General features: G+C 42.5%; 1 protein-coding gene across 3 annotated transcripts in view; it reads right to left on the bottom strand.

Moving 5' to 3' along the window:
- Positions 1 to 13,419, bottom strand: part of Il20ra (interleukin 20 receptor subunit alpha) — a 38,954-nt gene that overhangs the window by 13,084 nt on the left and 12,451 nt on the right. For 2 of the 3 annotated variants that reach the window (XM_037200365.1, XM_028861694.2), the window contains exon 3: positions 2,907 to 3,042. In XM_037200365.1, coding sequence (XP_037056260.1) covers positions 2,907 to 3,042 — 136 coding nt within the window. Of the gene's footprint in view, positions 1 to 2,906; positions 3,043 to 13,419 lie in introns of those variants that run through there. The other variant, XM_028861702.2, reaches the window with a different exon arrangement.

Below are 13,419 nucleotides of genomic sequence, written 5' to 3' on the forward strand. Positions count from 1 at the left end.
ACTGGGAAGTCAGGAGGACAGAGCAAGCTCTTTGCCCCACCTAATGGAAGGAGGAGTGAGGACATGCTGGTGAGCCATTGCTCTGTGCAAAGCTGAAGTCTTTCTTTAAACACCCGCTCCCGAGACTATCCTTGGAAATGAGAATGGGGTGCTAGAAAAAGGCAACCTGGAGTATTCCCTGAAGTTTTTGCCCAGCTTTCGTGGTCCGAATTCATTTTCCAAGGACAAAGATGGTCATTCTCTTTTGCAAATGTGGTGCATGCTTTTAAAATTCAAGAAGTATAACCAAGGGAGAAATAAATTACCCTTACAACTCATTAACAAGAAACATTTGATGTGAATGATGCTGGGCACTTTATCCTACTTATAGAAGGAAGGATGATTAGACAGCTACATAGACAGAAATCAGGTCATACCTGAAGCACATATTTCTAATAAAGCAGTGACTTTCACTTTATTTGAATCTTAATCAAAAGAAATGAGGTAACCTGAAAAGAATTGCTGAAATCCAAATGTTCTGTTACCATGAGAAATATTATTTCCTTATGACTTTCTAAATGAAGAAAATGGTTTTGAAGACTACTGGAAAAGTTAGTTATTAAATGATGATACACAGGCATTGTATCCATGGGTTCCACTTTTGTGTATTAAATCTGCTGTGGATTAAAAACATTGGAGAAAGAATTGCTTCTTTACTGAACATCTGTAGTATGGCAGTACTTTGATAGCATTTATACTGGTAGCATGCATTATAATAACCTAGGGTAGCTTGAAGAGTATAGGCAGGTATGTACAGATTATAGGCAAATGACATGTCATCTAATAGAAAGGTCTGATGCATCTGTGGAAGGTCCAGAACCAATTCCTCATGGATGCTAAGAAAACAAGGAGGTTCTACAGTCACACTTCCTGTCACCATTCAGTCTAGAAGAATTCTATATTCAACCCTGTTTTTCAGTACATGCTTGTAATCCTGGCTCTTGGGAGCTAGACAGAAGAATTAGGAGTTCAAAGTCACCCTCAGCTGTATTGAAAGTCAGAGGCTAGCCTGGGCTACATGAGGCCCCATCTCAAAAACAAGAACAAGCAAACATACAGAAAAGATTGGGTTGTCTATCTACTTTAATAGAACAACATAGACCATTATTCTATGAATTCTTCTCTTACTCCCATGGGAAAGGTCTTGGAGGAACTTTTTTTATTTGAATTCACTTGCCTCTTTCACTCTCAATAATTACGGGTAGGTGCTATCCCATTTCTTACCAGGGCTTCGAATGTGGCTACCTGTTGACTAATTAAACAAGCCTCACCTGTCCTAGACTAAAAGCTGCGTGAAAGATCCCGAGCGAAGCCAGCAAAAGAACCATCTAGCCAAGCCCACGAGACCACAGTTCTCGAACTGTGAGAAAGAATTAAAATAATATTTAAAAGTCTGAGGGGTAGGAGTGGGAGTCAGATAATGAGCTTTCTCCGTGCAGAATTTCAAACTTCTGCTTCTGTCAAATTCTCTTGTATCAAATCTATATTATTCCCTCCGCTGGAGCGCCTGCTTGCCTTTAGCTTGTGGACTCCTGGGGGCTGATGTGGCTCATGGCACTCCTGTAAGGTCACGGTCTGCTTGGGCTGCCGCTTCTTTCTTCCCGCGCCTCTCTCTTACTCTAGATTTGTCACCGCCCTGTGACTGGGCCTCCATGATGAGTGTGTCACTGCCGGTCCCCTTCCTATGACATTCTGTGGCACCAAGCTGTGGCTCCTTGGGGCTGTCTCATCAGACTGGTGGTGAAGACATTAAATTACCCCTTCTTAGAGTGTTAGATGTGCACTTGAGCACCTATTACTGAGGAATCATCCTCACCCATGAAGCTCAACGGGTAGAGATGGCTCAGTGGTTAGGAGCACTTGCTATTCTTCCAGAGGTTTCCAGCACCCACACCAAGGGCACACAACCGCCTATAACTCCAGCTCCAGGTGATCTGGACCCTCCTGTGGCCTTCATGGGCACCTACACACATTTGGCATACCCTCACACAGACACGTACACATGTGAAACACATACACATAAAGGAAAAGAAACCTTAAATAAAAAGCAGTTCTTAAAAATGAAAGAAAGAAGAGCTGGTTTGCTTTTGGCGTCTGTGGTGGTTTCACTCTGGGTTCTACAGGATTTGGTTTGCTTGCTTCACAGTTGGTGGTCTGGGTTATGTCCCTTTCCTTAGTCTCTGGAGATGAACACTGTCTTGTCTATTTTGCATTCTCTCTTGCCGGTGAAGGGTCTTGAAGGACAAGTGAAAAGGGTCCATGTGCTGCTCTGTTTAGTAGGAACAGGCCATCACATAGAATTCTGCCCTGTTTGAGCTAAGAACGATCATTCCCTTAAGCTTAGAGGTCTCAGAGTTGGTGGATCGCTTTGTTTGCCTATGCAGAGTCTACCTCTCTAACCGACGTCTTTTCTCTACTCATTTGTTACTGACCCTGTGTGTATCTGCATGTGCACTGGTGTGTGCACACATGCCCACGCACATACCACACTGTGCACATGTGGGCGGAAGAGGACACTGGCTGGAGTCAGTTCTCGCTTCCAGCATGTGGGTACCAAGAATGGAATTCAGGTCCTCAGGCTTGGTGACAAACACCTCAACCTGCTGAACCATCTTGCAGGTCCCCTTTCTCAGTTTTTGTAAGCATGCCCTCATGCTCTTGCCTGAATGTTGAATGCTTCTGGCTCAAAAAAACAAAAAAACAAAAAAAAACCACTTTATAATTTATTATAACATCAAAGAAACAGGAAATGTCTGAACTTTTCCTTTTCAAAGAACTTAATGCCATAGAAAGTTTGCCTTTACACAATCAGCAGGAGTCTGAGACTTGTGCTTAGAAAAGACTTGCAAGGAAAAGAAGCAACTTACATGAAATACTGCACCATGTACGTGACTTCAACTCCACGTAGACCCTGGGGTGGCTTCCAATGCAGGACATTCTTCATGTTGACAGATAAGAAGCTGATATTTGTAGGTTTAGGCAAACCGCCAGAGACACAAGGAACTGGAAAAGGAGTGGAAAAGAATTGGCTTTTTAATGAAAGGAAGGAAAACTTAATCCCTAAAGTAAGTGCTGACCTTTAAGATGGCCCTAATGCCCCAGACTCTGCATTTCTTCTCACACTCAACCTGAGTGGGGGCTGATTTAGGTCGCCCAAAAGCGTCTAGCAAATGTGACTCTGGAATTAAGGCATAAGCATCCTTGAAGCATCCACTTTTTGTGCTTTTAGCCTTCTGAGTGGCATACAAAATGGGAGCCAGGGTGATGGAGAAGGACAACTCTGAGGGGTGATTTGAAGGAAAGAGAGGGTCGGCTGCCCCGATATCCCAGCTGAGCTCAGGCTTCCACAGGAAGTAGCTGTGCCCACTCCAGCTCCACCTGCCCTAGACTGACGCTGCAGGAAGGACCTCAAACGAAACCAGCCAGACTGCAGCTGAGCCCTAGGCAACCCTGAGAACCGAGAGCAGTACTTGGTTGGGGTGCAGTTTGTTATGCACAGCAGGGAAATGAACAATCCATCTTCTAGAGTTAGCTATAAAACCCATGAGTCTGCACTGGAGGCCATCCTCACCACACAGCCAGTCACGCCTCACTTCCTACCGTGACTCAGCATGCACTCAGTGAGCCAAAGACGTTGTGGGTGTTAGAGCACAGAGCCTGGCACTACCCTGACAACCTGCCCGCCTTCTCTTCTCTAAAGTGCGGTGGCAACTGCCAGCGACTGTGCAGGCTGCAGACCCGTTTTAAAGATCGAAACAGAAACTGGTCTTAAAATGTTGGGAGTCTCAATGCTGATATTATTCAGATCTTAAAGTTAATAGGGAAGCCTGGAAAAAATTTCCTTTATGGTGATACACCCAAAGTTTTATTTAAGCACGAATCATTTTAAAATACACAATTATGGTATTAGAGATGATAAAATTTCTGATGGATATTATTGAAAGGCTGGCATGTTGGTGGCTGGAGCTTGATTGGATTCACTAAAGTGTATAACAAGGTGACAGACAGAAAACTAGCCGTACAAGAGGAAGTTATTCATTTATTATGCATGTGTGTGCACATGTGAGTGAGTGTGCATGTGCAGTGTGTGTGTGTGTGTGTGTGTGTGTGTGTGTGTGTATACACATGTGTGCAAGTGCTCAGATCCAAGGATGGCAGAAAAGGCACTGGATCCCCTGGACTTTCTGTTACAGACAGATGTGAGCCACACTGTATGGGTTCTGGTCCTCCCCAAGAGCAGTAAGTACCCTTAACCGAGATTTCATTTTAAATACTAGCACGCTCACATAATTATTTCAAAGCAAAACTCTGTCTTAAAGGATCTATTTATAGAAATCCTCTGAAAGAAATCATCGAGAACTGAGACGCTACCAAAAAAATAGGAAGAATACATTTTTTTCTGAAATAGGATGATCTGTGCCAGCAAGATGCCTTCGCTGGGTAAAGGCTCTTACAGTCAAGCCTGAGGACCTGTTCCGGGGACCAACAGCATGGAAGGAGAGAACTAACTCCTAAAAGCTGTCCCCATGGACTTGTGTGTCCTTGTCCCCTAAAATAAATAAAATGTAATTTAAAAAATAAAATAGGCTGATCCTTTTTCTAGGTGTGTGGCCGAGCTGAGGATGGGAATCCTGGGTCTTGAATATGCTAAGCATGTCCTGTATCACTGAGCTATCTCCAAGATCAGGGATGGTCCATGAATTAAAATGAATGAAAAAGTTTAGTGTTAACGTGTAGGAATCAAAGCATTAACACTGGAGAGATCACAACATATCGAATAATAAATAGTCCACCAGATTCCGTGAGGAGCTTATCCCTTTGTAAATATACATATTCTAGTCTATGAACCTGAGAAACATAAGGTTCGATATTTGCAAATGAAGCTTAGGAAATACGATTTAGCTCAGTCGCTGACATGGGGGTCCCTTGACACTTGTGTGAATTAGCTGGAACTAATGTCAAGGAAAGGAATTAGCTTAATGCTTTGGGCAGTCCTCGGCTCAGATTAGCTCTAAATGATGAATTATAATACCACAAGGCAAATAAGGAAAAGAAAAAAATTATTTGTTCTAGAATTAAACTTTGCAATATGACCCCGATTCTAAGCAAGATAAGCTCTTTAACTGCTAGGTGGTCGAGTGCGGGGTGGGGGGTGGGAGGGTGGGGGAGGTGGGGTCATGTGTGCACATGCGCAGTGTTCGCCACCTCCCACTGCACCTCGATCGGTTTTAAAAAATACTTCAGTATTATTTTTAATAAGAAAGTTAAACACTCAAAGAGAAGTTCCGTCAGCTTATCCAGTCTCTGCACACAGGGCTAGTGTGGTAATGTGTGCGCGAGAGGCTCTGAAGGGCCGGCTTGCTCTCACACCTTCGCTTTTCACACTTCTCTTCGGAAACACTTTGTGAACACTGATGCTGGCAGTTTCTGTAGAGTACGGATAATGTACGGTGAGCAGTTAGTGGTGATTTAATGTCGTTCCATGCATTAGGAGGTCCTAAATTTTAATCAGATTTTTGAAGAGGGAACAAGGAATGTAGAGAGGCAGTAAGTACCGTTGACTGAAATAAAACGTTCCAGTCCTTCAAGAGAGAGGAATTGCTTTAACAAAAAGACACCTCTAAGATCCTCTCAGGTCTAAAATCCTGTGGTCCCACAGTTTTAAATGGCCCTGGCATGTGTGGAGTGGGAGGTATCTTAATCAGAAACAAAACTAAAATAGACTGCATTATGATGCCACTGATGAAAGAAATTGCCGAAACATGGCTTTATAGACATAACTGATAAGGAATGGAATATTCTGATGTGTAGCAACATGATCTAGAGATAAGATACCAAATCATCTTAGATCTTACAGTCCAGGCATATTTCCTCAAAGTTTATACACATAAGTATTGTCTTCTGCTAAAAACTAGTTTCTATTTGCCTTTTAAAATAAGTAAACAATGCACAAACTAAAGATGCCTAAAATATGCCCCCAAAAGATTTAAGAAACATTTTGGATTAAAAAGAATGGATTGCTCATTTAAGTTAAATTTGCTGATTATTTTAAGGAAACAAAGCAATTTTACTCTCCTGAAATTAATTTTACTCTGGAATATGCCATCAACCATCATGTTTACTGATCAATAGACCTCTCTCTCTTCCATGTGTGTGTGGTATATGCATGTGTGTGTCCATGAGAACACTTGCCTCTGCATGATGCATGGTAGCCAGATGTTGACATATGTTTCTTTTTTTGCCACTCTCCATTTTTATCTATCTATCTATCTATCTATCTATCTATCTATCTATCTATCTATCTATCTGTCTGTCTGTCTGTCTGTCTGTCTGTCTGTCTATCTGTCTATCTGTCTATCTATCTGTCTGTCTGTCTATCTATCTATCTATCTATCTATCTATCTATCTATCTATCTATTCATTCATTCATTTTGAGAAAGAGTCCTACTCTGAACTTGGAACTCATTGTTTGGGCTAGATTGGCTGGCCAGTGAGTCACTGGGATCGACCTGTCTCTCTCTGCCTGTGCCTCCTTTACATTGAGATTACAGATGTGTGCTGCCATGTTTGCATTTTTCTATTTTTACATGTGCTGGGGATCTTTTGCAGCAAGCACTTAATCTACTGAGCCATTCCCATAGCCCCTCAACAGAGATCTTGATTAATATTTTGTCATTGCTTAAACGGACTTTCACAAATGCTGGCCTAATTATAAAAACTCTGGTGATGATGGGTTCCAGAGTGTGCACAGCTTTTGTAGGAACACATTTAAAGCAGATGTTACTGTTGCGCTTACTACATCTCAGAAGAACACTGTAGTCTCTAGCCCTGCAGATTCGTCACTGGGATCAACATTATTTGTCTTATTGCTTAGGCAGAAAATATATTGGTTTTGGATCATCTCCTTGTCAACGAATCAAATCCGGGGGGTGGCCCCATTATAGGCAAAGTAGGTCACATCTTATCTCTCCATCTCTCCAGGATATAGAATATATTCCTTGTTGTGACATGGCTTGCTGGTTTCCAAACTGTTTTTTATCAGAGCACATTAAGCCATGTTAATCATCTTCACTCAAGCACAGTACATTTTGTTCCTCTGCTCACAGACTGTTTATTTCCAGAAATGGATGCCAATCAGTTGCTGTGGATCGATGGTAATTTGTCTAGCTGCCTCAGCCATACCTTTTGTTAGCTATGGGATTTTAATGATTTGTCTTTGGTCAATGACAATAAATGGTTCTAACTACAGTGAAGGGGTTATGAGTATTCTCACAGCTGCTTGCTCTCTTTGTCCAGGTCTCATTTCAGTAGATAAGGGGTCTTTAGGGACAACTGAAAATGGTAGGTAAGTGGCCTGTTTTAATAGTGGATAGTATGTTCCTAAAACTCAACTTGCACAAGACTGTATAAAACATAGGAATTGCGAATATCTTCATATCTTATAGTATTTAGTTGATGACAAGCAAGTGTGCAATAGAAATAGTTGCTCAGGCTTAGAATCCCTACTGCGACAGCATAATTTTATGTGTTTTATACAACCAACTCAGTCAGTCTCCGCAGAAGCCCTATGGTAGGCACTGTTATCATCCTAATTTGTAGATAAAGCAACCGACGCACAGAGAAGATAATTGTATAAGTCCATGCAGCTAATGTGAAGAGAAATGGACTTGGGAGCACACAATACCATTTTAACATCGCTCACCTACCACCACTGCAAAGCAGTTATACAAAGAGAAGTCAGAGCATATGGGAAAGCATGGATATTCTATGACGTTGATATATAAAATAATTCAAGTGTTATAATGATTTGATACTGACCTGATGAACACATTTAAAAAAAAAACACACATCATATAATAGAAGGCCTTTCCTTTTCCTGTCAGAATACGGTCTTCTATTTCCTCCTACATCTGACCCTGAAGAATACAAGTAGAAGCCATCTACTACTGTGTCCTATTAAACACATTCCCCAACCATGAGGTGGCAGCAAAGGTAAGGGGTCCCAGACTGCTGTGTCTGAGTTTATTCAAGTTTCTTTTAAGTTGATAAGTATAGGATCTCTATTCATTTGCAACCATAGTAAAACTATATATTTCTAAAACTTTCACCTTAGCCTTGAACTGCAGCGCATTGCCTTTCATATTGAACAAACTCCAGTTGATTCCACCTGTATGAATGTGAACTACTGGTTCATCACTTTATTTATCATTTAACTTATTTTTTTTTTGTACTATAAGTTGAATTGTGTCCTTCCCTTCCCTAGACACATTGAAGTCCTAATTCTCAGTGTCTCTGGATGCGATCTCATTTGGAAATAGGTTTGGTGCAGAAACTCCATTAAGCTGAGGTCACCCAGGAGCAGCACGGACTCTTAGTTCCAAGTGACTGGTGTCTTTATAAAAATACAGTCACATGAAGAGACACAGACACATAAAGGCACCCATGTGACCGTGGTGACCAAAGCTAGGATGATGCATCCGCATGCATGTCCCAAACTCCCTAGGACTTCCAGAAGATAGGTGGAGGGTGGACACAACATATTGTGGAGGCTTCCAGAAGGAGCTCAAGGTGGCCAACCACTGGATTTTCACTCATGGCTTCCAAACCGTGAAGGAACAAATTCTGCCATTTCAAGCCAGCCATACTGTGGAGCCAAAGCTGGAGACTACTCTGTGGGTATCTAATGGTGACCAATCAGATGGTTTAGATGGCACTAAAAAGCTAATTATTTACTTAAACAGGTACATTCTTACACAATGGTGATCAGACTGGAAAAGGGTGTATGTTACTATTGTGAGTCACAGAACATAGTTGGATAGGCATTTAGGGAGAAACCTGGGCTTGGGAGAGCAGCGTTCCCAGCAGAGACTCTGTGATGAGAAAAGCCATCCAAGAAGACAGGGCTCTTGCAACCATCAAAAAATAGATGTTATGCCAGGCGGTGGTGGCGCATGCCTTTAATCCCAGCACTTGGGAGGCAGAGGCAGGCAGATCTCTGTGAGTTCGAGGCCAGCCTGGTCTACAAAGCAAGTTCCAGGAAAGGTGCAAAGCTACACAGAGAAAACCCGTCTCAAAAAATAAAACAAACAAACAAAAAAAAGATGTTGCTGTAAATATGTTGAAAAGAGCCTGGCCAAGATGATGTTGGAAGAGTACATAGAGGTTAAATCCTCCCAGTCTCTAAAAACCCTGGGGAGGCAACTGGATCACATTTGAAGCTCAGTGAGAAAGTGGTCCAGCCTCTTCAGCAGGAGATGCTATAAGCCTATTTATAGCTAAACGAATGACCTCACTCTGGAGGGTGTTGAATACAAGTTTGAAGGGGATGGACAGAACAGAAGAGGAGACCAGCAAGACGATCCCAGCATCATCCCAGGGAACAGACAGGGCTTGCACCGTGATGCAGGCTTGGGGTTGGCAATGGACAGAGCTGGGCCAGTTTTCCAGGAAGAGCACTGTGGAATCACTAGGTGAAGATGTATCAAGGAACCCTTATCCTTTTGCTTGTTTCAATGATACAAAGGAAAACTTAAAAAACAGGAATAATACTTTTATAACAAAGATAATAAAACATATTTGAAAAAGAAGAAACATGCACTAGGTAGATTGCTCATTCAGTAAAGTGCTTACCATGCAAGTAGCGGATCAGAGTTCAATCCTCAGCAACTATGTAGGAGCCAAGTGTGAAGTTCTTTATATCTGGGCTTGCTGGCTAGCCAGCCTGACTTAACCAGTGAGTCCAGGTCCCAGTGAGAGATACTATCTCCATGAACAAGGCGGACAGCTCCGGGTGAACAACACTTGGCCTCCATGTATACCCACACACATGAGTACATGCAAGCCCCCCAACACAAACATGCACACCCACACACTCACCTACACCTACATAATGAAAAGTAATTTGATAATTAGTAATTCTTTTGTGTTAAAGAAAAAACTACAAAATTTTACGCAAAATTTCAAGCTTGGAAACTAGAAAGATCCTCCTGGATAAACACTCTTGTTGAAATGAGTTATTTCTCTAACCTCCTACTGCTAAGACAATCTAGTCAATATTAAAGTAAAAATAAGTCACACCCACATTGTTAATAAGAGCCACTCGCCAATTTAAGGGTAAGAAAAACAGCACCATTTCCATAGATTATGGCCCAAAAGCGTAACTCTAAGTTTCTAATAAACTGTCACAACTGAAATTGGCACATGGATTCTTCATGGTCAGTCCTGGTCTCTCTCTTTGCTGTTATCCCAATGCACCAACTTCACCAGCGATATCTAATCACTGTCCATACCAGAACTCAGTCTGCTCTTTTATGTCCTTCGATATTGGTGTTCTGACTCTGCCATGGCATTTGGAATTAAAACACTCTCAATACTCTACCTGTGCATCGTTTACTATCAGCCTGTGCTATTTTTAGCACTATTATTATGGTGTGGTGTTCTATATCTCACGTGTGATCTCTATGCCACTGAGTGTTTGTGACTACGACATCTGGGTGGAAACTGGTCTTTAGAAGGAATGTGGAACTCTTAAGACCCAGTGGAATGTGCTGGAACTCTGGGCTCTCTTCTGACTCTCTTGACTACTGTGGACACTTAAGATCCCTTTGAGTTTTTGGAAATTAAAATGATCCCCATCTCAACGAAGCTGTAAGGGATTGGCAGGGACGTTTCAACTTAATGAACTTTAAAATAAAAACGGGTTGCCTGCACTTGGGAACTAACTCACTTATAATTATGGCCTTCTCTGTGCTTATTTCCTCCCCTTATGATTGGTGCCAAGTGTGCCCCCACTCATACGCTAAACCTGAATGTTCAATGTTATATTTGAAAGTAGGGCTTGGAGGAAATGGTTAGATTGTACAGGCTAAGCCACATGGATGCTGTTGATGTCCCGCCCCCCTTTTTAAAGATCCTAAAGAGATCCGTTTTGCCCCAGAGCCACTAGTGTCTTGATCCTGGACTTTCTCACCCCAGCCTCAAAAGCTGTGAGAAACTAACTTCTGTTTAGAAGCCCTCCGTCTGTGGTATCTGTTATAGCAGCCTGGGCTGATGAGGACACTTGTCCTTTAAAAGAGACACCGAGCTCAGTTTCTTCTGAGAAACAGCTCTGCAATGAGGAGTCCTGTGCCTGCACTTGGCTCCTTCCAAAAACAGATTGGAAAACTGAGACTGACCACCGGAGCGTCTAAGACAATTCCATTAATGGAAGTCGATTGACTGACTGATATTGTAATAATCAGGGTTGAGCCCAGGTTACAGTTTACAGTTAAGCAAGTGCCCTACCACTCAGATATGACTTCAGTCCTTTGAAATCTTTTTTTTTTTTTTTTTTTTAAATTTGAAACAGAGTCTTATTAAGTTGTCTGAGCTGGCCTCAAACTTGCAGTCTTTGCTACTTCACCCTGCAGAGTAGATGGAGCTACAGGCATTCACAGCTGCTCCTAGTTTTGTTAGGTGAGTTTTACAATATGGCTGTTACATTGTTTCTAAGAGTTATCTGGATACAGTTCTCTAGGTATAGCAGGATGGTATGTGGTATTTTCTTAACGGCTTCAAAGCTAATAATATCAAAACCATTATGTAATAATGCTGTAGTTGAGGGGTTGGAAAGATGGCTTAGCAGGTGAGATCCTTCGGGGCTCTTGCAGAGGACCAGAGTTTAGTTCCGCCGCCTACATGGGGGCAGCTCAGAACTGCCTGTAATTCTCACAATAGGGGATCTGATGCTCTCATCTGGGCTCTGGGGCACTTGCACCCATGCGTGTGTGTGTGTGTGTGTGTGTGTGTGTGTGTGTGTGTGTGTTAAATACATAAAATGAATATAAATAAAAATAAAAGAAATATGAATGTTGCGGTTTTAATTTAATACTTGAGAAGAGCAGGTATTTTCATGTTGCTGTGCTGCAGAAAGTGAGGAGGCATTGACTAGAGCTGCTGAGCGCTCACAAAAAGTGCACTGCTCTAAGAGAATGCACGAAGAGCCAGGGGAAGCAGTCTCTGGGATTCCTCACACTTCCCTCCTTTGAAGTTGAGGCATTCTGACTTTCCCATCAGAAAGTTCAAAAAGCAACAAGAAACAGACTGAGACAAGGAGGGGCCACATGCAACCACTCCTGGGGACTTAGGCGAGGTCAAGGTGCTCATGCCCGTGACTAACTAGAAAAATCTTGAGATGGAGGACATCCTGCCCAGCCTTGCCCAGAAAAAAAAAAAAAAAGTGTCCCCAGATGCCCAAGCCCACTCTGTTCTTCTAAGCTGGAGCAGTAAAGACTCACAGGCCTGTGAGTTAACTGGCAGAGGGGACATTGTATCTTATGGACTTTGAATACATCATATGACAAATACATGCCTTGTTAGGAGCCAAACTGAGCAGAGACCTGTCAGGCTGACAGAATCATGGCGATGGAGCAGACCCCAGACTCACTGGGGCATCTCAACTGTGGTGAAACAGCTTGAGCCACCAAATCATTACAGTTTGATTGATAGCTTGAAATCACCTGGGTGTGCTCCCATGGCATGCAGGAGCGGCATGACCTGCAGATGCTCAGCACCTGTTTTATTACCATTTTTTTTTTTTTAAATGAAGGAAGAACAGTCTATGATGAGTGGCTGGTCCATTTTGTAAACTCGTTTCTCAATGGAGAAATACCTCAATAGGCTTGTGAGAGAAGATGCAACGTGACAGAAAACGAGCCCCTCGGCCCTGAGTGAGTTTGCTTCTGTGGAAAACAAGGGTAAAAGGAGCTCACATACAAAAAACACCAGAGGGGGACTGGCCCATTTCAGAGAGTAGACGTCTTAGTGACTGTATCCTAATATCCAAAGAGCAAAACAGGTACATCTGCTTTTGAGTGGGTTGTCTGAAACTCTGGCCTGACTTCAGCATGCCGGAAACAAAGGCGTTTTTCTGTCTCAAGTTGTAAATCATTTACCTTGAACTATATTAGCTGCTCCCTCTTCCCCTCCCACCTAATTGCACACTAAGTACCCTTGAAAAGTTAAGTCCTCCAAACAGTACTTCATGACTCAGTACTTACCTGGGAAGGAAGATACACACCGCCCAGCTGTACCGTTTGGTGCTACCATTTAGTTCCTTTGAACTTGATTTTCTTCTAGTCACCATCCCTGCTATTATTTCTGAGTACTCTCGGTTGTACTTGTGTGTGCCTCGGTTTCTCTGAATTGTCCATTATATAGGGCACTGCCACTTGCTGTATCTCACTGGCCTCTAATAATAGTTTACAGGAGCAGGTCAGAGAGGTTCTAGACACACACCGGAGCCTACGCCTATTTTACCACTTATCAGCAGAGCATCTAAGTGAGTTACTTAACTTTGTCTTCATTTCTGCACTTGCAACAGTGAAACAATCAGCTAGCCTC

The sequence above is a fragment of the Peromyscus leucopus genome, chromosome 8a, assembly GCF_004664715.2.
Source record: "Peromyscus leucopus breed LL Stock chromosome 8a, UCI_PerLeu_2.1, whole genome shotgun sequence".
NCBI classification, from domain to species: domain Eukaryota; kingdom Metazoa; phylum Chordata; class Mammalia; order Rodentia; family Cricetidae; genus Peromyscus; species Peromyscus leucopus.